The 26463-nt window shown below is 43.0% G+C and overlaps 3 protein-coding genes across 8 annotated transcripts in view; 2 read left to right on the forward strand and 1 right to left on the reverse strand.

Moving 5' to 3' along the window:
* The window catches only part of LOC142661075 (uncharacterized), a 65321-nt gene extending 44805 nt beyond the window's left edge, over nucleotides 1–20516 (forward strand). Inside the window, exons 2-4 of the mRNA XM_075838309.1 lie at nucleotides 18458–18599; nucleotides 19126–19279; nucleotides 19647–20516. Of these exons, the coding sequence (XP_075694424.1) occupies nucleotides 18572–18599; nucleotides 19126–19279; nucleotides 19647–20391 (927 nt within the window). The 5' untranslated portion in view covers nucleotides 18458–18571 and the 3' untranslated portion in view covers nucleotides 20392–20516. The remainder of the gene's footprint in view (nucleotides 1–18457; nucleotides 18600–19125; nucleotides 19280–19646) is intronic.
* Nucleotides 1–26463, forward strand: part of GINS2 (GINS complex subunit 2) — a 199062-nt gene that overhangs the window by 166444 nt on the left and 6155 nt on the right. Inside the window, exons 6-7 of one of the 3 annotated variants that reach the window (XR_012850623.1) lie at nucleotides 339–422; nucleotides 501–581. The exons of 1 other annotated variant lie outside the window; for it this stretch is intronic. The gene's annotated coding sequence lies outside the window, so the exon portion shown is untranslated. Of the gene's footprint in view, nucleotides 1–338; nucleotides 423–500; nucleotides 582–13603; nucleotides 13702–26463 lie in introns of those variants that run through there. One more of the 3 variants, XR_012850622.1, reaches the window with a different exon arrangement.
* Nucleotides 1–26463, reverse strand: part of GSE1 (Gse1 coiled-coil protein) — a 299551-nt gene that overhangs the window by 129370 nt on the left and 143718 nt on the right. The gene's annotated exons all lie outside the window — the stretch shown is intronic.

The following is a 26463-nucleotide window of genomic DNA, read 5'->3' on the forward strand; positions in this document are numbered from 1 at the left end:
TTTCATATCAATAATCTGTGGGAAGAATTGATGGGCTGTAATGCGGGAGAGCAATAAATCCAGCCATGCAGGAGCTCTTAAAGTGCTTGTCTTTGTGACATATTTGGTTGGTTTGGGTGTCTGGACGGGGAATCAATCACTGCGCTCCCTCCACACCCCGCACCCAGAACTCCATTTTAATTTGCCAGTCCGAGGGTTTTAGAGAGACGCATTCATCTATATTTGTGTCAGCTCAGATTGCCTTTGTCCTGTAACGCTGTCCTATAAATCTAAGGCAATATCTCTATTCAGCAACCCTGCCGGAATCAGGTTACAAATTAAAATCCTTCCTTTCTCAGGTTCAAGGAAAGCATCAGTAAAAGGAAGAGAAAATCCATAATCCTCTACTGTAGAGCAGACAGACGGCACGGGTCCCCATCCAGGTGAGAAGGAAGGGCCAACCGGGGGTTAATATGGTCTACAACAGGTATTCATGTTTTCCAAATTTCAATCCTAAACAGACTCGGCAGTCGGTAAAATAATGGCGGCCGTGACTTGTGGCAGGAAGTTTATACGATTACCTATCCTGCTGAACATGCCATTAACAAGCAAACTTTGACCTAAGAGGGTAAGAAAGTTATCAAGAAACCGCAGCAAATAGCACGGACCCTTCATTCATTTCATTTATTTTTTTTACGAATTTGCCCCCAAAATAATGAATGTGCAATGAGACAAGTTGCCTTGTTGTCACATCCCAGGTGGGTCGCCACATACTATGAAGGTGGTCGAGATCATCGTTGACGGTCACAAAGATTAAAGGTAGGTTCATCTGTAGCCAAAAGTTGCATTGCAGGTCAACCCTATAGCTTGTTCCTATAGAAAGTAATGCAAAATGGCTGCAAGCGACATTCTGACGCCGTCACTGATGACTCAAGTTGAATAAAATGAGTTTACACGCTGGCGGATCCGGTAATACACAAAAATCTTCTGTCGAGTCTTGTTCAATACAGAATTTGGTGGAGAGAATTGGGGCCGGGGGGGTTTATGGGAACATTACAGAGGAGTTGTAGGGCGGCACATGGACTTTTTGTAGTGAGACTTTTTTCTATAGAGTAGAAACCTTAATGAGCATTTTGGAAGAGATTTTCATGTTACTCTATGAGGGAGGAGGCAGCGAATACGTTATGAAAATTGCTCCAAAATACCAGCATGAAGCCAAAAAATAAAAAATGCCAGCAAGTCACCTAACCAAAGCGATTTTTACGATACTCAATGTATTAGTATGGACCGCGATTTCATAGAGTTTTTTGTAGAGTGATAAAAAGTCAAGGTGTAGCCACAGCCGAAGAACCAGAAGCATCAGAATCAAAGGTTAGAAGATCCTAATAACCATCTTCTAGATTTTACCCAACAACGGCCGGCGTCCATAGATCTCTGAGATACCGTACTGCTCCACTGACGGGATGTATGGTAACAGTTCAGTCTCGTAGCCTCCATTTCCCCATCTACTTTTGAGAACCAAATGACTACACAAGATTTGGACCATGTTCATCTCCATGAGCTTTATTAAGAGCTACGAGTGCGACACAACAGGGTGAGATACTGGCAGATCCCATAGTGACGTATAGTCGTCACATCCGGCAAATGTTCCTGATGTAATACAGCCGTGACATATAAATGGCATCCAAGTGAAGAGCACGTTCCGATCAGCGAAGGCCACGTAACGGAGGAGAAAACCACGCACTGAAACTCCAGAGACGGGAGCTCTAGGAAGCAATGTAGACCTGTACACGTGCCTGACAAGTGCTGGCCTTGCTTCAGGTTCATTATATGAATAGCGAGTTTAGCTGCGGAGAACAAGAGAAATCCAGGTAAGCAAAAATAGACAGGAATTTTAACGAAAAGCTCATTTCGCACAAGCGTCCATTATACAGACCGGAGGAGCGCGGATGAAGGCCTCTCACTGCATCCTTGGAGAAAGGCGAAACCACTAAGGCTCGTATGGCTATTGTCTCACAAGGTCCACGAATAAGAGCCATTTATATACAGCTCTAAGAAGTGCTAAATGGGCCCGAGAGGAATCTCAACCAGATATTGCAAGTTCTAGATTGTCCACCATTAAAGCGACATCTCATAAATGGAATCATCATTCAGGAATAATAAAAAAACTAATCAGATCCAAAGATCGCAGGGAAAGGCTTCCTGTATTGTGCAACACCTTTTGTCTGAACTCGCCCCATCGCCTGGCGGTTCGTGCTGGATGAAGTGGACGGGTCAGCCACGAGAACTTACACCAAGTTTAAGCCCCTTTATAAGGCAGTCCTTCTGGAGTGAGAGGTTGGGTCGGTCCTGAAACTTTTTGCAAAAAAGACCTACGGTACATTGGATCTTTGATGCAGAATCTTCCTCCAGTGCCACCTTTCTGAAATGCAACGTATGTAACGGCAGGGGGTAGGGAGACGGACAAGTGAGCCCTAATCTACCCGCCACTCTGTCCCTGCCTACTTGCAACGACCCGCCCTAGGCGACGGGGTACAACTGGGCGGCGGTCCCTGCGCTCAGTAAGTGCACGACAAACACGACAAACATACAAGGAACACAAGCAAGGAAAAGGGGCCGTTGCCCACGGCAACACCGTGAGCAACCAGAGTGGTGAACGAGCCGAGTCAAGCCAGGAGTGTGCGAGGTACAAAACGAAAAGCAGAAGAGTAGTCGGTAAGCCAGGGTCGGTATGGAGCAGGATCAAAAATAGCAGGAGCTGTAGCTGGGCCAGGAACCACAAGGAAGGAAACAAAAGCAATAACAAGCACCGAGGGACAGGAAGTGCAGGCTTAAATAGACCGAGGGCGGGAGCTAGCTGAGTCTGGCCAGGTTACGATAGGCTCTCCCACTCCTAAGCCTGCCAGCCTGAATGGTGGAAGCAGGAGTCAGTCTCAGGGATGTATTCTCAGGTGCTGACTGATTAGTTCTGGGAGTTAACCCCGCAGTGCCTGGCAGATCCTTTACAGTACCCCCCCTTTTATGAGGGGCCACCGGACCCTTTCTAAGTGGACCTGGCTTACTGGGGAAACGCAGGTGGAACCTCCTGACCAATACCCCAGCGTGAACATCCCGGGCGGGTACCCAAGTCCTCTCCTCGGGCCCGTATCCTCTCCAATGGACCAGGTACTGGAGGGAGCCTTGGACCATCTTGCTGTCCACAATCCTGGCCACCTCGAATTCCACCCCCTCCGGGGTGAGGATGGGAACAGGAGGTCTCCTCGAGGGAGCCAAGGACGGGGAGCAGCGTTTGAGGAGGGAGGCATGAAACACGTCGTGTATCCGAAAAGACGGGGGTAACTCCAGCCGGAAGGAGACAGGATTGAGGACCTCAATGACCTTATACGGCCCAATAAACCGGGGAGCAAACTTCTTGGACGGAACCTTGAGACGCAAGTTCCTAGACGACAACCACACCAGATCCCCGACCATAAACAGGGGGTTAGCAGAACGTTTTTTATCAGCCTGAGTTTTTTGTACGCTCTGGGACGCCTCTAGGTTCTTCTGAACCTGGGCCCAGACTGTGCACAGTTCCCGATGAACGACCTCTACCTCAGGATTGTTGGAACTACCAGGTGAAACGGAGGAGAACCGTGGATTAAACCCAAAATTACAAAAAAAAGGAGAGACCCCAGACGAGTTACTGACCCGGTTATTAAGGGAAAATTCGGCGAGGGGAATGAAAGAGACCCAATCAAATTGACAGTCAGAGACAAAACACCTTAAGTATTGTTCTAGAGACTGATTAGTCCTCTCCGTTTGGCCATTGGTTTCAGGATGGAAGGCAGAGGAGAAGGACAGATCAATCCCCAACTTCATACAGAAAGCTCTCCAAAACAATGAAACAAATTGTACCCCTCTGTCCGAAACAATATTGACAGGGACCCCATGGAGACGCAGGATGTGTTTGACAAACAAGGTAGCCAACGTCTTGGCGTTGGGTAGTTTCTTGAGGGGCACAAAGTGGCACATCTTACTGAAGCGGTCCACCACCACCCACACCACCGACTTGCCTTGGGATGGAGGCAAATCGGTGATAAAATCCATGGAGATATGTGTCCAAGGTCTCTGGGGAATGGGCAACGAACGCAGTAAGCCCGCTGGTCGGGACCTGGGAGTCTTGGACCTAGCACAAACCTCACAAGCGGCGACATAGGCCTTAACGTCTTTAGGCAACCCAGGCCACCAATAATTTCTGGTAATGAGGTGTTTGGTACCCAGGATGCCTGGATGGCCAGATAGTGCGGAGTCATGATTTTCCCTAAGTACCCTTAGCCGGAATTGCAGGGGAACAAACAGCTTGTTCTCAGGAAGGTTCCCGGGAGCTGCACCTTGATCAGCAGCAATTTCAGAGACTAAATCAGAATCGATCGAGGAAATGATTATACCTGGAGGCAAAATACAAGCAGGATCTTCCTCCGAAGGAGGGCTGGCCATGAAGCTACGCGACAGTGCATCAGCCTTAATATTTTTAGACCCAGCCCTATAGGTAACCAAAAAATTGAATCTGGTAAAAAATAACGCCCATCGAGCTTGTCTCGGGTTTAGCCTCCGGGCAGATTCTAGGAACACCAGATTCTTGTGGTCGGTAAGGACCGTTACCTGGTGCCTAGCCCCCTCCAGGAAGTGGCGCCACTCTTCAAATGCCCATTTAATGGCTAAGAGTTCGCGGTTGCCAATATCATAGTTACTTTCAGTTGGCGAAAACTTCCTGGAGAAGTAGGCACAGGGGCGGAGATGGGTGAGGGACCTGGTACCCTGGGACAACACAGCCCCCACTCCCACCTCAGATGCGTCAACTTCCACGATAAATGGCTCCATTTGGTTGGGCTGAACCAGCACCGGGGCCGAGACAAAGCACTTCTTAAGGACCTCAAAAGCCTGGACAGCCTCAGGAGGCCAGTGGAGGAGATCAGCACCTTTGCGAGTGAGGTCCGTAAGGGGCTTAGCGATGACCGAGAAGTTAGCAATAAATCTCCTGTAATAATTAGCAAACCCCAAAAAACACTGTAACGCCTTCAGTGAGGCAGGTTGGACCCATTCCGCCACAGCCTGAACCTTGGCGGGGTCCATGCGGAATTCATGAGGAGTGAGGATTTGACCCAAAAATGGAATCTCCTGTACCCCAAACACACATTTTTCGGTTTTGGCAAACAGTTTATTTTCCCGAAGGACCTGGAGCACCTTCCTGACATGCTCCACGTGGGAGGACCAGTCCTTGGAAAACACCAGTATGTCATCAAGGTACACTACCAGAAAAATCCCCAGGTAATTTCTCAAAATCTCATTTATGAAATTCTGGAAGACCGCAGGGGCATTACACAACCCAAAGGGCATGACGAGGTATTCGAAATGGCCTTCGGGCGTGTTAAACGCAGTCTTCCACTCATCCCCCTCTTTGATGCGAATAAGGTTATACGCCCCCCGTAGATCCAATTTAGAAAACCATTGGGCCCCCTGAACCTGATTAAAGAGATCAGGAATCAAAGGAAGGGGATACTGGTTCCTTACCGTGACCTTATTCAGGCTACGGTAGTCAATGCATGGCCTAAGACCACCATCCTTCTTCCCCACGAAGAAGAAGCCAGCACCTACCGGAGAAGAAGAGGGACGAATGTAACCCTTGGCCAGGGATTCCTGGATATACACTCTCATAGCTTCACGTTCGGGACAAGAAAGATTAAATATCCTACCCTTAGGAAGCTTAGCTCCTGGTACCAATTCGATAGCGCAATCGTATTCTCTATGAGGAGGTAACACTTCGGAGGCCTCCCTAGAGAAAACATCAGCGAAGTCCTGAACAAACTCGGGTAGCGTATTCGCCTCCTTAGGGGGAGAAATAGAATTAACAGAAAAACATGACGTACAACATTCATTACCCCATTTGGTTAGCTCCCCAGTATTCCAGTCAAACGTAGGATTATGCAACTGCAACCAGGGAAGACCTAGCACCAAATCGTACGATAATCCCTGCATCAACAGTACAGAGCATTGCTCCAAATGCATGGAGCCAACAAGGAGTTCAAAAACAGGGGTATGCTGTGTAAAATAACCATTAGCAAGAGGAGTGGCGTCGATACCCACTACCGGGACAGGTTTAGGCAAATCAATAAGAGGCATAGCAAGGGACATAGCAAATTCCACAGACATGATATTAGTAGAGGACCCTGAATCCACGAAAGCACTGCCGGTAGCAGACCTACCACCAAAAGAGACCTGAAAGGGAAGCAAGATCTTAGTACGTTTCATATTTACGGGAAATACCTGTGCGCCCAAGTGACCTCCCCGATGATCACTTAGACGCGGAAGTTCTCTGGCTGCAACCTTACGCTTAGGACAGATGTTCACTTGATGTTTGTCGTCCCCACAGTAGAAGCAGAGACCGTTCTTCCTGCGGAATTCTCTACGTTGTTGGGGGGACACGGAGGCCCCGAGTTGCATAGGTATCTCTGAATCTTTCGGGGAGGAACGAAGCAACGGAGCTTCGGGAGGCATCATGGGGGAGTCGGAGGAGAAAACACATAAACGTTCACGTTGTCGTTCCCTGAGACGTCGGTCAAGTCGTATCGCTAAAGCCATAACCTGGTCTAGGGAGTCAGAAGAGGGATAGCTAACTAGCAGGTCTTTCAGGGCATTCGACAGACCCAACCTAAACTGGCACCTTAAGGCAGGGTCATTCCACCGAGAAGCTACGCACCACTTCCGAAAGTCAGAGCAATACTCCTCAACAGGTCTCTTACCCTGACTTAAGGTCACCAGCTGACTCTCAGCAAAGGCAGTCCTGTCAGTCTCGTCATAAATAAGTCCGAGAGCAGAAAAGAAACAATCAACGGAGGAAAGTTCAGGGGCGTCAGGAGCCAAGGAGAAGGCCCACTCTTGGGGCCCTTCCTGGAGCCGGGACATAATTATACCCACCCGCTGGCTCTCAGAACCTGAGGAATGAGGCTTTAAACGAAAGTAAAGCCTACAACTCTCCCGAAAGGAGAGAAAAGTCCTCCGGTCCCCTGAGAACCGGTCGGGCAACTTGAGGTGGGGTTCAAGAGGTGCGGTGCGGGGAACTACCAGGGTAGCATCAGGCTGGTTGACCCTCTGAGCCAGGGCCTGGACCTGTAGGGAGAGACCCTGCATTTGCTGAGCCAGGGTCTCACGGGGATCCATAGTGGTGTCAGGGACCAGGGGTAGACTAGGTATGGGCTTGTTATTATGTAACGGCAGGGGGTAGGGAGACGGACAAGTGAGCCCTAATCTACCCGCCACTCTGTCCCTGCCTACTTGCAACGACCCGCCCTAGGCGACGGGGTACAACTGGGCGGCGGTCCCTGCGCTCAGTAAGTGCACGACAAACACGACAAACATACAAGGAACACAAGCAAGGAAAAGGGGCCGTTGCCCACGGCAACACCGTGAGCAACCAGAGTGGTGAACGAGCCGAGTCAAGCCAGGAGTGTGCGAGGTACAAAACGAAAAGCAGAAGAGTAGTCGGTAAGCCAGGGTCGGTATGGAGCAGGATCAAAAATAGCAGGAGCTGTAGCTGGGCCAGGAACCACAAGGAAGGAAACAAAAGCAATAACAAGCACCGAGGGACAGGAAGTGCAGGCTTAAATAGACCGAGGGCGGGAGCTAGCTGAGTCTGGCCAGGTTACGATAGGCTCTCCCACTCCTAAGCCTGCCAGCCTGAATGGTGGAAGCAGGAGTCAGTCTCAGGGATGTATTCTCAGGTGCTGACTGATTAGTTCTGGGAGTTAACCCCGCAGTGCCTGGCAGATCCTTTACAGTATGTCAAGACTAAACCTAGAAACTTCACCCAGCTGGATCCAGACGAAGGGACAAGGTCAGCCAGACAAAGGGACAAGGTCAGCCAGACGAAGGGACAAGGTCAGTCGGACGAAGGGACAAGGCCAGCCAGACGAAGGGACAAGGCCAGCCAGACGAAGGGACAAGGCCAGCCAGACGAAGGGACAAGGTCAGCCAGACGAAGGGACAAGGTCAGCCAGACGAAGGGACAAGGTCAGCCCCAAGACACGTTCATCAATAAAATTCCTATTAGACGGATCGATTAACGTCCAAATTTTTGTATAATCGTTCGAATGTAAGAGATAATTGCCATGTGTAATAGCGCCCAACGGTCGAATGATAAATCGTTGGGTGTCCGTGGATCGACCACATCTACCTGGGTGAATGATTATCGTTCGTCGCTGCCACATCCCCTCGTCTAATCAGAAATCTTCCAGCAGCTCAGAGATGAGGGCGAACGAGCAACGATCGCAGGAACAACTGAATAGTGAAAATCTCGGCACGTGTAATAGAACGTCTTTTGAACATCACCGACTCGCTAAATCATATAAATCATAACTCGCTGCTCGTTCATGAAAGAATATCCGGCCGTCTAATAGGACCCTAAGAGAAGACTCTCCATTGGATCTTCCTTCTGCAGGGGTCACTATTCCAGCAACGCTTCCACACTTTCATACATTTTTCCTTTCTCCCGGACCTCAGGTCCCCTTTTTGCAGTGCACTCATTTTTTATTTTTTTTTTCATATTTTCAAGCTTGAGAACAGTCAGCAAGACACGGGGACTGCGAATCAGGGCAGCTCGGATTTATGCACAGGACATGCTCTGCCAACTCAGCAGCCCCAGTCACCTGCCGGCCGATGCCTTCACCTTGTAAATGGGATAAATTAAAGGAATGAATCATCCGTCGCAGGGCCGAGGCTCCTCATTAAAAACTTTTCTCCATTCCCCAACTGACCGGTTTATTGTCCCCAGCACAGCACTTCATGTACCTGCAGATAACTGGCGCTGTATGCAGCGGAGCACTGTGGGAAATCAAGACTAGAGACTTACAACTAAGACGTTCACTGGGGAGACCAAAGAAATTACCACCGAGCAGAAGATGAAAAATAAAATACTGATGTAATAGCGCACAGAAATGTGGCCACGTTATTAGGGGGAGATGGCGATGCTGTTATCCCAGGGGAAGGAGCCTTGATGTCCACCATCATCACCATTGGATAGAATCATACTCTACTGAAATACTCTGTGCTGCTGGGGATCCTGCTCCTTCCATTATACAACCTCTTGGAGCAGACAGATTTTACAGATGATCCACCTCCTGGTGTTGCTTCACTCGAGAATTCTGCAACAAGCTTATAAAATTGTAGGATTTTCGCCCCATGTGCCTTTATCTGGAATAGGAGGGTGAATCACAAAACCGTCACCCAAATTGTATAGTCCCCCCACTATAAGGATGTTTACAAAGTCATTTCTGGTGGCGACTGACAAAAATGGTGCGTTTTTGCCAAAATTACGACATAAAACGCCACAGAAACAAGTCATGCAAACATTCACTAAGTGACCCCCACATTCTGTAGCGCCATCAATGCTGCTGATTATAGGAGCGGCGGGTCACACCTTGACCCGAATAACACACTTTCTGCCCAATTGACACTGCTGAAAAAAAATCTCCATACGGAGCCTCATTTGCAGCCATCCTGGAAAATAACGGTAATTATTGCTTCAGAGCGAGGCAGGAAGAAAAAGCGCAGTTAGCGGGAGCGTGGAGCCGGTCGTGTTCATTGTTTTTATTCTATGGAGTTGAAATGCTTTGAATAGTCGGCTCTATATTTTATTCTGCTGAGAGGAGGGCAGGGAGCGCTGCTCAGGTACAGCTCTGCCCCTCACTGTGACATTTCAGCCGAGCGGCTGGAAGCCTCGGCACCATCTCTTCAACTCCGGATAAAAATACACGTCGGCATAAGGCGCGCACAATCATAATTTGGGTCACTGGTGTCTTTAATTAATTTAGATGGAACACTTTGGAGCGCTGGGAGGTAATTAAGGAAGGGGATGTATCAGGCTCGTTCTAACGCATCGCCCCCTCCCTCCTTGGCTTCCATGAACTGTAATTTCATGCATATACTCGAGTAACGCCTCCCTCCATCATCGCGCTACTGGTGGGAGGGGGGGTATTGTTTATCATATTGTTACTGAATATTATCCCCCCGCTGCGATGTACACTCAATGACCCTCCAGCTGCAGAAGATTTGAACAGCTGGGCTGCAATAGCGAGGGATAATTGGAGGGGATTGTGTGGACAGGAGAACAACCCCCAACGCAGAATCAGGGGATGATGATGTAGATGTATGGAAAGAAATACAGAACCGAGAACCCAGAGCCGGGGACAGACTGACTCTCCCACAGCCCAACGGACCTTCAATGTAAAGACGCAAAATATTCACCCAGCGGATTGTTCCACAGATAGAAATGGGCATTCCTGACCCCAGTCCCATATTGTGGGGTTACATTACTACTGATTTTATGGCCACGGATTTCACCCTTTGTAATGTAACGGGTAAAATTAGAGGAAAAATCTGCACGTAAATTTGCAGGTTAGCGCAATGATTGATGTGCGAAATTTGTTGGGTTCCATTGACGATTCAACGCAAAGTTTTTAAGAGGATTCTGAATATTTAAAAAAAATGGAGGGGATTCGTCAACTATTGGAAACCGCTATTTGTCCTTAACGGGGCCATAGCAGTTCTATAAAAACCCTCCAGAAACCAGAAATTCAGTAGGTCGTTGGTCTCCGGGAGGGATGTGAGCAATTCATCTTCTGTATCGGTCTAATGTGCATCTATGGCAACCTGAACGGGGGCGCAGAGTAACCACTTATTAGGGGTTCGAATACATTTAAATCAATGGGAATCCAGATTCCCTCCAGTGAACAATTATCTGGGTTGTCAAAGCAGAAAAAATATCCAAGTTTTCATTGAAGATAGAAGCTCCGCTCCCCAGTGCCAGTCAATGTTTCCAGTCAGCAGAGCCTGTAGGTAACGGGACTGAGCGTCCCCAGATCCCATACGCTGCAAGGTGTTAATGCCAAGACGAGCGCTGGCTCATTAATCACCGGTACGTGACTCTCACAGTCTGCCGCACATCAGGGTTCCGTGCAGCACCAGCTCTCACTACCGGAGAACGTATTTAACCTCTTAGCGTCTGTGCACAGGATCAGCACGCCTCCAGGCTGAAATAATGACTGAACACCTGTAACATCTGTGCTCGGCTGATATCTCCAAGTTCAAATCCCAGCAGGGACGTCCGCCGCTCATCTTATACCATCTTTTCCCCATGAATGTTGCAGCTTCTTCCATACTTGACTGCTCTCCTCTTACAGTCTTTTAGGATGGGTGATCCCAGTGGTCTGCAATTTGCAGCCACCCCAGTTGTGTTGAAATTAAAACGCCATGATGGGAGTTGTAGTTTCTTCACAGCTGGAGCTTGGTGTTTACAAGGTTATTCCTACATGTCAGATAATCTCTGTGATATCAGACATTTTAATCAACTAAAGAACCCTAAATTCTTACCAGATCATTACATAAAAGTGTGCATGGTCAAATTAGCACTAATGAAAAGGGCACGTCCATCTAGGATTGCATTACTTATCCTGTACTGATCCTGAGTTACATCCAGTATTCTACTCCAGAGCTGCACTCACTATTCTGCTGGAGGAGTCACTGTGTACATACATTACATTACTTATCCTGTACTGATGCTGAGTTACATCCTGTATTATACTCCAGAGCTGCACTCACTATTCTGCTGGTGGAGTCACTGTGCACATACATTACATTACATTACTTATACTGTACTGATCCTGAGTTACATCCTGTATTATACTCCAGAGCTGCACTCACTATTCTGCTGGTGGAGTCACTGTGTACATACATTACATTACTTATCCTGTACTGATCCTGAGTTATATCCTGTATTATACTCCAGAGCTGCGCTCACTATTCTGCTGGTGGAGTCACTGTGTACATACATTACATTACTTATCCTGTACTGATCCTAAGTTACATCCTGTATTATACCCCAGAGCTGCACTCACTATTCTGCTGGTGGAGTCACTGTCTACATACATTACATTACTTATCCTGTACTGATCCTGAGTTATATCCTGTATTATACTCCAGAGCTGCACTCGCTATTCTGCTGGTGGAGTCACTGTGTACATACATTACATTACTTATCCTGTACTGATCCTGAGTTACATCCTGTATTATACTCTAGAGCTGCACTCACTATTCTGCTGGTGGAGTCACTGTGTACATACATTACATTACTTATCCTGTACTGATCCTGAGTTACATCCTGTATTATACTCTAGAGCTGCACTCACTATTCTGCTGGTGGAGTCACTGTCTACATACATTACATTACTTATCCTGTACTGATCCTGAGGTACATCCTGTATTATACTCCAGAGTTGCACTCACTATTCTGCTGGTGGAGTCACTGTGTACATACATTACATTACTTATCCTGTACTGATCCTGAGTTACATCCTGTATTATACTCTAGAGCTGCACTCACTATTCTGCTGGTGGAGTCACTGTGTACATACATTACATTACTTATCCTGTACTGATCCTGAGTTACATCCTGTATTATACCCCAGAGCTGCACTCACTATTCTGCTCGTGGAGTCACTGTGTACATACATTACTTATCCTGTACTGATCCTGAGTTACATCCTGTATTATACCCCAGAGCTGCACTCACTATTCTGCTGGTGGAGTCACTGTGTACATACATTACATTACTTATCCTGTACTGATCCTGAGTTACATCCTGTATTATACTCCAGAGCTGCACTCACTATTCTGCTGGTGGAGTCACTGTGTACATACATTACATTACTTATCCTGTACTGATCCTGAGTTACATCCTGTATTATACTCCAGAGCTGCACTCACTATTCTGCAGGTGGAGTCACTGTGTACATACATTACATTACTTATCCTGTACTGATCCTGAGTTATATTCTGTATTATACTCCAGAGCTGCACTCACTATTCTGCTGGTGGAGTCACTGTGTACATACATTACATTACTTATCCTGTACTGATCCTGAGGTACATCCTTTATTATACTCCAGAGCTGCATTCCCTATTCTACTAAATTACGCCAGAATTCTCTCCTGCTTGTTCAGCGTCTTCCGTCTATTTTTTTACACCAGGAATTGGATTATAAGCAATTCCCTACAACATACCTACTGACATCACAGCAGTCCCTCAGATGTCTCACTTTACTGCATGTGAACAGCCCCTGTATTCTGCTGATGATTTATACTCCATCGCCCTGTGCTCTATAACCTGGATATCTTGCACCTGCACTTGGAGACAGTAATAGATATAGAGAATCACTAATAATACAGTTCCCTGGTGCAGTGTGGGGTTTGCAGCGTCTCCATGGTGAAGCATTCATAACATTGCTTAATAATCTGTGATGCACTGAATAGTATACAGTATATACAATATCTGAGCTCCAGATACAATCAGGAAACACGGGGTTAATCGCTTTATGGCACAGTCCTCGTCTTTCCGTGAGCGGACACCTTCCAGTCCGCTAGGCACGCCTCAGCCCGGGGCTAACAATGCTGACCCCTATCTGTGGAGCTGACCAGGGTTCATTTACCCAAACACACACACTAATCAGTACGAGGCTCCAAGGTTCAATGCAAATTGATTTACAGCGGCAGAAAATTGATACAAACGTGATTAGATGCATTTTATTTTTTTATAGCGCAGGATATGATTACAATCAACTGTAGTCCAGGAAGAGCAGGCAGCAATGATGGGAGTGATGTTACCCGAGGAGTCAAAGCTGTGGATCGAATACAGGTCAGATCACCAACAACAACATACAGCAACACAATCAAAAGGGACATCATATGTTTATTGTAAAGGGACAGGCGTCATTCTCAGTGATGTCACCGCTGCTCTCTAGTGAATGGATAGGCGTCATTCTCAGTGATGTCACCGCTGCTCTCTAGTGAATGGATAGGCTGCATTCTCAGTGATGTCACCGCTGCTCTCTAGTGAATGGATAGGCGGCATTCTCAGTGATGTCATTGCTGCTCTCTAGTGAATGGATAGGCTGCATTCTCAGTGATGTCACCGCTGCTCTCTAGTGAATGGATAGGCGGCATTCTCAGTGATGTCATTGCTGCTCTCTAGTGAATGGATAGGCTGCATTCTCAGTGATGTCACCGCTGCTCTCTAGTGAATGGTTAGGCTGCATTCTCAGTGATGTCACCGCTGCTCTCTAGTGAATAGATAGGCTGTATTCTCAGTGATGTCATTGCTGCTCTCTAGTGAATGGATAGGCTGCATTCTCAGTGATGTCACCGCTGCTCTCTAGTGAATGGATAGGCGGCATTCTCAGTGATGTCATTGCTGCTCTCTAGTGAATGGATAGGCTGCATTCTCAGTGATGTCACCGCTGCTCTCTAGTGAATGGATAGGCGGCATTCTCAGTGATGTCATTGCTGCTCTCTAGTGAATGGATAGGCTGCATTCTCAGTGATGTCACCGCTGCTCTCTAGTGAATGGTTAGGCTGCATTCTCAGTGATGTCACCGCTGCTCTCTAGTGAATGGATAGGCGGCATTCTCAGTGATGTCATTGCTGCTCTCTAGTGAATGGATAGGCTGCATTCTCAGTGATGTCACCGCTGCTCTCTAGTGAATGGATAGGCGGCATTCTCAGTGATGTCATTGCTGCTCTCTAGTGAATGGATAGGCTGCATTCTCAGTGATGTCACCGCTGCTCTCTAGTGAATGGATAGGCGGCATTCTCAGTGATGTCATTGCTGCTCTCTAGTGAATGGATAGGCTGCATTCTCAGTGATGTCACCGCTGCTCTCTAGTGAATGGATAGGCGGCATTCTCAGTGATGTCACCGCTGCGCTCTAGTGAATGGTTAGGCTGCATTCTCAGTGATGTCACCGCTGCTCTCTAGTGAATAGATAGGCTGTATTCTCAGTGATGTCACCGCTGCTCTCTAGTGAATGGATAGGCTGCATTCTCAGTGATGTCACCGCTGCTCTCTAGTGAATGGATAGGCTGGAGTCTAAAGTGATGCAATATGATGTCCTGACCTAAGGCTTTACATCTTTGCTCTAGATAACATGAAGGCCTCATGCACACTTCCATCACCGTTTTCACGGATCCGTGTGTCCGTTATGGTATCCGTGTGGTATCCGTGTACGTTCCGTGTTTCCGTTTTAAACGGACGTTGTGCTTCTGTTTGGCTTCCGTTTTTCACGGATCCGTTAAAAAAACGGAAGGTATTAAACTTCATTCGAACTTGTCACATGTCCCAGGAAACACCCACGGAGATCCTGCACCATGCTTAGGAGTCTCTCAACATCCATCTCCAGGAATAAATGTGTACTGTAGTCTGTGAACTTTGGCACGGCCTGCCGTTGCTAGGGCAACGGATCCATCAAAAACGGACGGTACACGAAAGCCTTCTATTTTTGACTAAACGGAACAACGGATCCGTGAAAATAATGGAAGTGGGCATGGGTCCATTGAAATGAATGGGTCAGGGTGCTATCAGTAAAAAAAACGGATAGCACCCTGAAGGAAAAAACGGAAGTGGGCATGAGGTCTAACACTTCTATAAGCTGCAATGCGTATTTTACACAGCAAAGATGAGCGTTCTGAGGAGCATCGTGGGAAGTGAAATCGCCCTCAAATTGTTAGTAGACTGAACACCCAGAGGATCAGTGGATTGAGAATGGAGGATGGCAGCACCAGTCAGATGGAGCACAGCGTGGATCTAGTCAATGGTCATACCAGGGAGGAGGGGGAAAGATGTGACGGAATAAACTGCGAAGATGACTATGTTGGCAGGACATGCTCGTCAGCCTCAGGAGAGCGAGATGCAATTATGAGAACAATTATAGAAACAGCGAGGCAAAGGCGGACGCTGAAGAGTGACAAAGCGGAGCATCAGCAGCTTTATAAGTAATGTGTGGAAGTCTTTCAAGTGTTGACGATGCAGGACGGCTCATTAAACGCATTCCATCTGTCCTTAATGCGGCATGGAGGAAAGATGAGGGAGCCAGAGAATACTTGACCGAACTCCACTTAAAGCCAAAATTCTGGCTTCTTCTAGTCTATACGGATTAAGAAGCGTTACCCCAAAATATCCTCAACGTTATCACAGAAAGACATTTGTTCCCCTAGATTCTTGTAGACTGAAGAACGTCATCATATGACTCTGAAAAGCTTCAACTGTCGTCAAGAGCTTTCTCTACAAGACTGGTGTTATATTCCACCAAAGATTAGATCTGCGTCTGTACACGAACTAATATAATTCTGCCCCCTACGTAAAATATTATAACTACTATAATACTGCCCCCTATACACAAGAATATAACTACTATAATACTGCCCCCTATATACAAGAATATAACTACTATAATACTGCCCCCTGTATACAAGAATATAACTACTATAATACTGCCCCTATATACAAGAATATAACTACTATAATACTGCCCCTATATACAAGAATATATAACTACTATAATACTGCTCCTATATACAAGAATATAACTACTATAATACTGCCCCTATATACAAGAATATAACTACTATAATACTGCTCCTATATACAAGAATATAACTACTATAATACTGCCCCTATATACAAGAATATATCTACTATAATACTGCTCCTATATACAAGAATATAACTACTATAATACTGCTCCTATATACAAGAATATAACTACTATAATATTGTCCCCTATATACAAGAATATAACAACTATAATACTGCCCCTATAAACAAGTATATAACTACTATAATACTGCTCCTATATACAAGAATATAACTACTATAATGCTGCCCCTATATACAAGAATATAACTACTATAATACTGCTCCTATATACAAGAATATAACTACTATAATACTGCCCCTATATACAAGAATATAACTACTATAATACTGCCCCTATATACAAGAATATAACTACTATAATACTGCCTCCTATATACAAGAATATAACTACTATAATACTGCCCCCTATATACAAGAATATAACTACTATAATACTGCCTCCTATATACAACAATATAACTACTATAATACTGCTCCTATATACAACAATATAACTACTATAATACTGCCCCTATATACAAGAATATAACTACTATAATACTGCCCCCTATATACAAGAATATAACTACTGTAATACTGCTCCTATATACAAGAATATAACTACTATAATACTGCCCCTATATACAAGAATATAACTACTATAATACTGCCTCCTATATACAAGAATATAACTACTATAATACTGCCCCCTATATACAAGAATAGAACTACTATAATACTACTCCTATATACAAGAATATAACTACTATAATACTGCCCCTATATACAAGAATATAACTACTATAATACTACCCCCTATATACAAGAATATAACTACTATAATACTACCCCCTATATACAAGAATATAACTACTATAATACTACCCCCTATATACAAGAATATAACTACTATAATACTGCTCCTATATACAAGAATATAACTACTATAATACTACCCCCTATATACAAGAATATACTATAATACTGCCTCCTATATACAAGAATATAACTACTATAATACTGCCTCCTATATACAAGAATATAACTATTATAATACTGCCCCCTATATACAAGAATATAACTGCTATAATACTGCCCCCTATATACAAGAATATAACTACTATAATACTGCCCCTATATACAAGAATATAACTACTAGAATACTGCCCCCTATATACAAGAATATAACTACTATAATACTGCCCCTATATACAAGAATATAACTACTATAATACTGCTCCTATATACAAGAATATAACTATGATAATACTGCCCCCTATATACAAGAATATAACTACTATAAGGGCGGGTTCACACGTGGCGGAATTTCACTTAAATTCCGCTGCGGACACTCCGCAGCGTTAATCCGCAGCGGAGCCGTTTCTACATTGACTTTCACTTTAATTTAGCAGTGTTCGTTTAGACGATGCGTACAATTCCGCTGCGGAGCATAGGCTGCGGAGCGGAATGTGGTGTCCGCAGCATGCTCTGTCTGTTGCGGAGCAGTGGCGGACTGGTTGCGGACTCATTGCGGAAGTTCTCCATTCACTTCAATGGAGAATCGAAATTCCGCAATGAAGTCCGCAGATGTTATGTGTGGTGCGGATTTCGTTTGTGGTGCGGTGCGTATTTCCTGCCGGAGCAGGATATGACATCAGCATTCAGCATAGTAGAAAAGGAAGACGCCATTTTCGGCTTGCAGCCTGCCAGTGATTTTGGAAAAAGTTAACTGACAACTCTGAACACAGGCTGCAATGTCCAGGTATAGACGTATGGACATGGAGGTTTCGGCCCTCATTAATCTGGTAAGTACATGTATATGTTTGTGTCATGTTGTTTCAAGATGTCTACTATGTATGGATTAACACTAGCAGCACCTGTAGAATGTCCATTTTCTTAAGGCAGATCACCATGTAACAGCTCCACTGTGATTCCAGAGTACCAAGCAAACTGCAATATGCCATTTTTTTTTTTTTTTATAGGTGCATAGTAGGCCAGAAATCTGGGACAGCTCTATAGCTGCCTACAGCGACCGCAACGCCCGTGACGAGGGATGGTCGTTTGTGTGCCGCGGTCTGTACCCCGAGTGGGACGGGATGCTGGAGAGGGAGCAGGGAGTGATTGGTAAGTTTGCATTTAGTTTGTAATGCAGAGAGGTGAAAACACTGTTTCCAAAGGTTGTTTTGCATCATTAGCATGCTGCCATAAATCAGCACTAATTTCCTTTCCTGCCTTGCTAAACCATACCCCAACTTTTGGCATGTCACTATGGCACATGCGCAGTTGCTGATCACTTTTTCCCCGACTGTAAGGGTATGTGCACATGGCCTATTGACGGCACTAAATACTGCCTTACACACTCCATTTAACGACCTGAAGTACCTTTTGCTAGCGTGGACAACCATATGCACATTTTAATGCATGGGCAGATGTTTGCCAGCATCTTGGCGGCGTCGTGGCCTATTTTTGCCATGGCAAGAGGTCGTGGGAACCCAGCCGTAGCCATAGTTGCTGGCTCCTCAAGTTCTGCCCCAATGATGTGGTTCCATTGATGATATCTCCTCACGACAGGCCAGAGGACGCAATTGATCTGTATACACCTGACTTCATCCGCTATGCCCTAATTTTTAACACATCCTTCCTTTTCCAGAAAATGATGTGCGCAATAGGTGGAGGACAGTACGCGACCGGTTCCGCAAACAGGTATCAAAGACACCTGCAAGTGGCTCCTCTCCTTCACGGGTCCGTGCGATAGCCCACTATGAAGAACTCGCTTTCCTCATTCCCTGCAGGGAGCTACGAAGGTAAGTCTCTATTCGCACACACACCTGGGTTAAAAGGTAGCGCATGAACCATGTGATTCTAAAATAATGGAATGAAATTTCGATTGTGTGCAGATTATATTCCACATGTTTGTTTTCCTTTTGCCAGTGTTGTGACTGAAATGCCCCTTCACCGTACACATTATCACATATCACTCTGTGTTGCTTATGTAACTCATTCTCTTCATGACGAGAATACGTCTTTAGTTTCCCCCCCCCCCCCAGATTGGTGTCAGATGGGGTGTGTGTAGAATGGCAAAAGGATATGTTAACGAGATTAGCGACTGACAAACTGTCTGAGAACTGTCTGCTGAATCCCCAAAGTCAATGAGCGTTTTTTTCCCTGCAGAACCTCCGGGAATGTACCACCCCGGACGCCACAAGGGAGTGCACGTGGCCAGGTGCAGCAGCAGGCAGTGGCAGGCTCGTCAGCAATTGTGGCTGAGGAAGATGCGCCCTACCAGCCAACCCCGGCCCCAGCAACTCCTCGTGGCGACACCTCTCCAGCCCCCATGGCAGGAACTTCCCGACCGCGCCAAAGAGTGGGTGGCCGAAAGCGCCAGACACCTGATGAACCAAGCGACACGGTAGAGGGCCAAGCCTTACGCATGATTCGTAGGGTGGAGGCAGAAGATCAATATACCAGTTTCGGGAATGCCGTTGGTGGACGATGTCGCGGGATGGAAAATACTCGCAGGGCGGCATATATGACGTGTGTGTTCGCCCTGGCTGATATCTTTGAGGCCCCCCAGCCCCTACCCGATGTGGGAGATCTCATTTTCCACATGCGCACATTAACTGGCCGTAGGGCTGACACGTCTGGCGCTGTGCCGCACGCCCCACCTCCTGCCTCTGCACCCTCCCTGCAGCCCGATCCCTATTTTTCCCCCTGGACTCATGGACATCCCTCGGGTTCCACTTTCCGCCCATACCCCAATGTCCCAAACACTTTGCCCACCCCATACTCGTCCACTCTCCCACCTCTTCATATCCATCCTCCCACCTCTGCGGCATACATGCCCCCTACCTCAACCTCCTCCTCTGCCCCCTCGTCGCATCCCGAATTAAGCCCCCCGCGCTTCCACATCTTGTAGTTTGTTTTGGTTTTTGTTTGGTCGCTAGTGTACCACGTATTGAATGTTTCATACAAGTTGTTCCGTGATTCTACTCGTATATAGTTGTGATGTGCATACGTTCTATAAAAGTTACGGTTAATTTATGACTCTGACTTGTGTATTTGTTGTTTTGTATGGGAGGAGGCCAAAATGCGGAAGGGCATCAAGGGGACGATACCGATTGTTCACGGTGTGGCCGTTTTCATTTAGTAAATACTGTGTGGTTTGATATGCTATGGTGTGCTCAACCAAGAAAGGCAACCTATACATCATACTCCCTATTCCGACATGTGATTACTCAAATACACACACTTAGGCCAAATCCAAGTAATAGGGCATTATTTTATTGCAAAGGAAGCACATCCAACACACAATTTTCCATTCCCTAGGAGTATCATTGACAGAATTGCCTACTGTTTGGACATTAAACCGATTACTGCTGGGTAGGCGGCACCCCGCCAACACAGGAGTATTGCCAAGGTACGGCCCCTTCAGAAGTGAGGAAATAATCCGAGGAAATATCTCGTACGCGTACACCACTACTGGCCTGACAAGCAGAACCCCAGTTAATGGCACTGCCAACATAGGGCAGAAGTGAGTCGCCCTCAACTTCTTGACGGTATTCCTGGAGGTAGTTATGTAGGACACAACATGCCTTGATGACCGCATCAATGGTGGTTTCCTCCAATTGCATGGCCGAGGTAAAGAGCCGCCACTGATTTGCCATGATGCCAAACGTGCACTCGACGAAACGTCGTGCCCTGCTCAGCCTATAATTAAAAATCCGACGACGGACAATGCTGACTATGGTGCGCAGCAGCAGAATCAAATATTGTCGGCGTAATTGAAGTGGTCGCTCCTGGATGTCAGGCATTATCCAACACTTCGGACTAGTATACTTCTCCTGCCAGATTCACTTCTCTTTCTGGCCACACTTATACATGCCATGGGTGTGTCCAGCACGTCGTCATAGGAACTGAACTCACAAATGATGTCAGTTCCCTTTTTGGAAGACTTGCCTTTGAAATCCGCAACTAAATCCGCAACTAAATCCGCAAGGCAATCCGCAGCACTTTGCCAAAATCCGCAGCGTAATCCGCAATGCGGATTCTGTGCGGCATTGATGCGGACAGTTGCGGAGGAAATCCGCCACGTGTGGTCATGCCCTAATACTGCTCCTATATACAAGAATATAACTACTATAATATTGTCCCCTATATACAAGAATATAACAACTATAATACTGCCCCTATAAACAAGTATATAACTACTATAATACTGCTCCTATATACAAGAATATAACTACTATAATGCTGCCCCTATATACAAGAATATAACTACTATAATACTGCTCCTATATACAAGAATATAACTACTATAATACTGCCCCTATATACAAGAATATAACTACTATAATACTGCCCCTATATACAAGAATATAACTACTATAATACTGCCTCCTATATACAAGAATATAACTACTATAATACTGCCCCCTATATACAAGAATATAACTACTATAATACTGCCTCCTATATACAACAATATAACTACTATAATACTGCTCCTATATACAAGAATATAACTACTATAATACTGCCCCTATATACAAGAATATAACTACTATAATACTGCCCCCTATATACAAGAATATAACTACTATAATACTGCTCCTATATACAAGAATATAACTACTATAATACTGCCCCTATATACAAGAATATAACTACTATAATACTGCCTCCTATATACAAGAATATAACTACTATAATACTGCCCCCTATATACAAGAATAGAACTACTATAATACTACTCCTATATACAAGAATATAACTACTATAATACTGCCCCTATATACAAGAATATAACTACTATAATACTACCCCCTATATACAAGAATATAACTACTATAATACTACCCCCTATATACAAGAATATAACTACTATAATACTACCCCCTATATACAAGAATATAACTACTATAATACTGCTCCTATATACAAGAATATAACTACTATAATACTACCCCCTATATACAAGAATATACTATAATACTGCCTCCTATATACAAGAATATAACTACTATAATACTGCCTCCTATATACAAGAATATAACTATTATAATACTGCCCCCTATATACAAGAATATAACTGCTATAATACTGCTCCTATATACAATAATATAACTACTATAATACTGCTCCTATATACAAGAATATAACTACTATAATACTGCCCCCTATATACAAGAATATAACTACTATAATACTACCCCCTATATACAAGAATATAACTACTATAAAACTGCCTCCTATATACAAGAATATAACTATTATAATACTGCTCCTATATACAAGAATATAACTACTATAATACTGCTCCTATATACAAGAATATAACTACTATACTACTGCCTCCTATATACAAGAAAATAACTACTATAATACTGCTCCCTATATACAAGAATATAACTACTATAATACTGCCCCCTATATACAAGAATATAACTACTATAATACTGCCCCTATATACAGGAATATAACTACTATAATACTGCTCTTATATACAAGAATAGAACTACTATAATACTGCTCCTATATACAAGAATATAACTACTATAATATTGTCCCCTATATACAAGAATATAACAACTATAATACTGCCCCTATAAACAAGTATATAACTACTATAATACTGCTCCTATATACAAGAATATAACTACTATAATGCTGCCCCTATATACAAGAATATAACTACTATAATACTGCTCCTATATACAAGAATATAACTACTATAATACTGCCCCTATATACAAGAATATAACTACTATAATACTGCCCCTATATACAAGAATATAACTACTATAATACTGCTCCCTATATACAAGAATATAACTACTATAATACTGCCTCTATATACAAGAATATAACTACTATAATACTGCCTCCTATATACAAAACAATATAACTACTATAATACTGCCCCCTATATACAAGAATATAACTACTATAATACTGCCCCTATATACAGGAATATAACTACTATAATACTGCTCTTATATACAAGAATAGAACTACTATAATACTGCTCCTATATACAAGAATATAACTACTATAATACTGCCCCCTACATACAATATAACTACTATAATACTGCCCCTATATACAAGAATATAACTACTATAATACTGCCTCCTATATACAAGAATATAACTACTATAATACTGCTCCTATATACAAGAATATAACTACTATAATACTGCCCCCTATATACAAGAATATAACTACTATATTACTGCCCCTATATACAAGAATATAACTACTATAATACTGCTCCTATATACAAGAATATAACTACTATAATACTGCCTCCTATATACAAGAATATAACTACTATAATACTGCTCCTATATACAAGAATATAACTACTATAATACTGCCTCCTATATACAAGAATATAACTACAGTAATACTGCTCTCTATATACAAGAATATAACTACTATAATACTGCTCCTATATACAAGAATATAACTACTATAATACTGCCCCTATATACAAGAATATAACTACTATAATACTGCCTCCTATATACAAGAATATAACTACTATAATACTGCCTCCTATATACAAGAATATATCTATTATAATACTGCCTCCTATATACAAGAATATAACTACTATAATACTGCCCCTATATACAAGAATATAACTAATATAATAATGCCCCCTATATACAAGAATTTAACTACTATAATACTGTCCCTATATACAAGAATATAACTACTATAATACTGCTACTATATACAAGAATATAACTACTATAATACTTCTCATATATACAAGAATATAACTACTATAATACTGCCCCCTGTATACAAGAATATAACTACTATAATACTGCTCCTATATACAAGAATATAACTACTATAATACTGCCCCCTATATACAAGAATATAACTACTATAATACTGCTCCTATATACAAGAATATAACTACTATAATACTGCCCCCTATATACAAGAATATAACTACTATAATACTGCCCCCTATATACAAGAATATAACTACTATAATACTGCTCCTATATACAAGAATATAACTATTATAATACTGCCCCCTATATACAAGAATATAACTACTATAATACTGCCCCCTATATACAAGAATATAACTACTATAATACTGCTCCTATATACAAGAATATAACTACTATAATACTGCCCCTATATACAAGAATATAACTACTATAATACTTCTCCTATATACAAGAATATAACTACTATAATACTGCTCCTATATACAAGAATATAACTACTATAATACTGCCCCTATATACAAGAATATAACTACTATAATGCTGCCCACTATATACAAGAATATAACTACTATAATACTGCTCCTATACACAAGAATATAACTACTATAATACTGCTCTCTATATACAGGAATATAACTACTATAATACTGCCTCCTATATCCAAGAATATAACTACTATAATACTGCCCCCTATATACAAGAATATAGCTACTATAATACTGCTCCCTATATACAAGAATATAACTACTATAATACTGCCCCTATATACAAGAATATAACTACTATAATACTGCTCCCTATATACAAGAATATAACTACTATAATACTGCACCTATATACAAGAATATAACTACTATAATACTGCCCCCTATATACAAGAATATAACTATTATAACACTGCTCCTATATACAAGAATATAACTACTATAATACTGCTCCCTATATACAAGAATATATCTACTATAATACTGCTCCTATATACAAGAATATAACTACTATAATACTGCCCCCTATATACGAGAATATAACTACTATAATACTGCTCCTATATACAAGAATATAACTACTATAATACTGCCCCCTATATACAAGAATATAACTACTATAATGCTGCCCCTATATACAAGAATATAACTACTATAATACTGCTCCTATATACAAGAATATAACTACTATAATACTGCCCCTATATACAAGAATATAACTACTATAATACTGCCCCTATATACAAGAATATAACTACTATAATACTGCCTCCTATATACAAGAATATAACTACTATAATACTGCCCCCTATATACAAGAATATAACTACTATAATACTGCCTCCTATATACAACAATATAACTACTATAATACTGCTCCTATATACAAGAATATAACTACTATAATACTGCCCCTATATACAAGAATATAACTACTATAATACTGCCCCCTATATACAAGAATATAACTACTATAATACTGCTCCTATATACAAGAATATAACTACTATAATACTGCCCCTATATACAAGAATATAACTACTATAATACTGCCTCCTATATACAAGAATATAACTACTATAATACTGCCCCCTATATACAAGAATAGAACTACTATAATACTACTCCTATATACAAGAATATAACTACTATAATACTGCCCCTATATACAAGAATATAACTACTATAATACTACCCCCTATATACAAGAATATAACTACTATAATACTACCCCCTATATACAAGAATATAACTACTATAATACTACCCCCTATATACAAGAATATAACTACTATAATACTGCTCCTATATACAAGAATATAACTACTATAATACTACCCCCTATATACAAGAATATACTATAATACTGCCTCCTATATACAAGAATATAACTACTATAATACTGCCTCCTATATACAAGAATATAACTATTATAATACTGCCCCCTATATACAAGAATATAACTGCTATAATACTGCTCCTATATACAATAATATAACTACTATAATACTGCTCCTATATACAAGAATATAACTACTATAATACTGCCCCCTATATACAAGAATATAACTACTATAATATTACCCCCTATATACAAGAATATAACTACTATAATACTGCCTCCTATATACAAGAATATAACTATTATAATACTGCTCCTATATACAAGAATATAACTACTATAATACTGCTCCTATATACAAGAATATAACTACTATACTACTGCCTCCTATATACAAGAAAATAACT

This window comes from Rhinoderma darwinii, chromosome 9, assembly GCF_050947455.1.
Source record: "Rhinoderma darwinii isolate aRhiDar2 chromosome 9, aRhiDar2.hap1, whole genome shotgun sequence".
Taxonomy (NCBI): domain Eukaryota; kingdom Metazoa; phylum Chordata; class Amphibia; order Anura; family Rhinodermatidae; genus Rhinoderma; species Rhinoderma darwinii.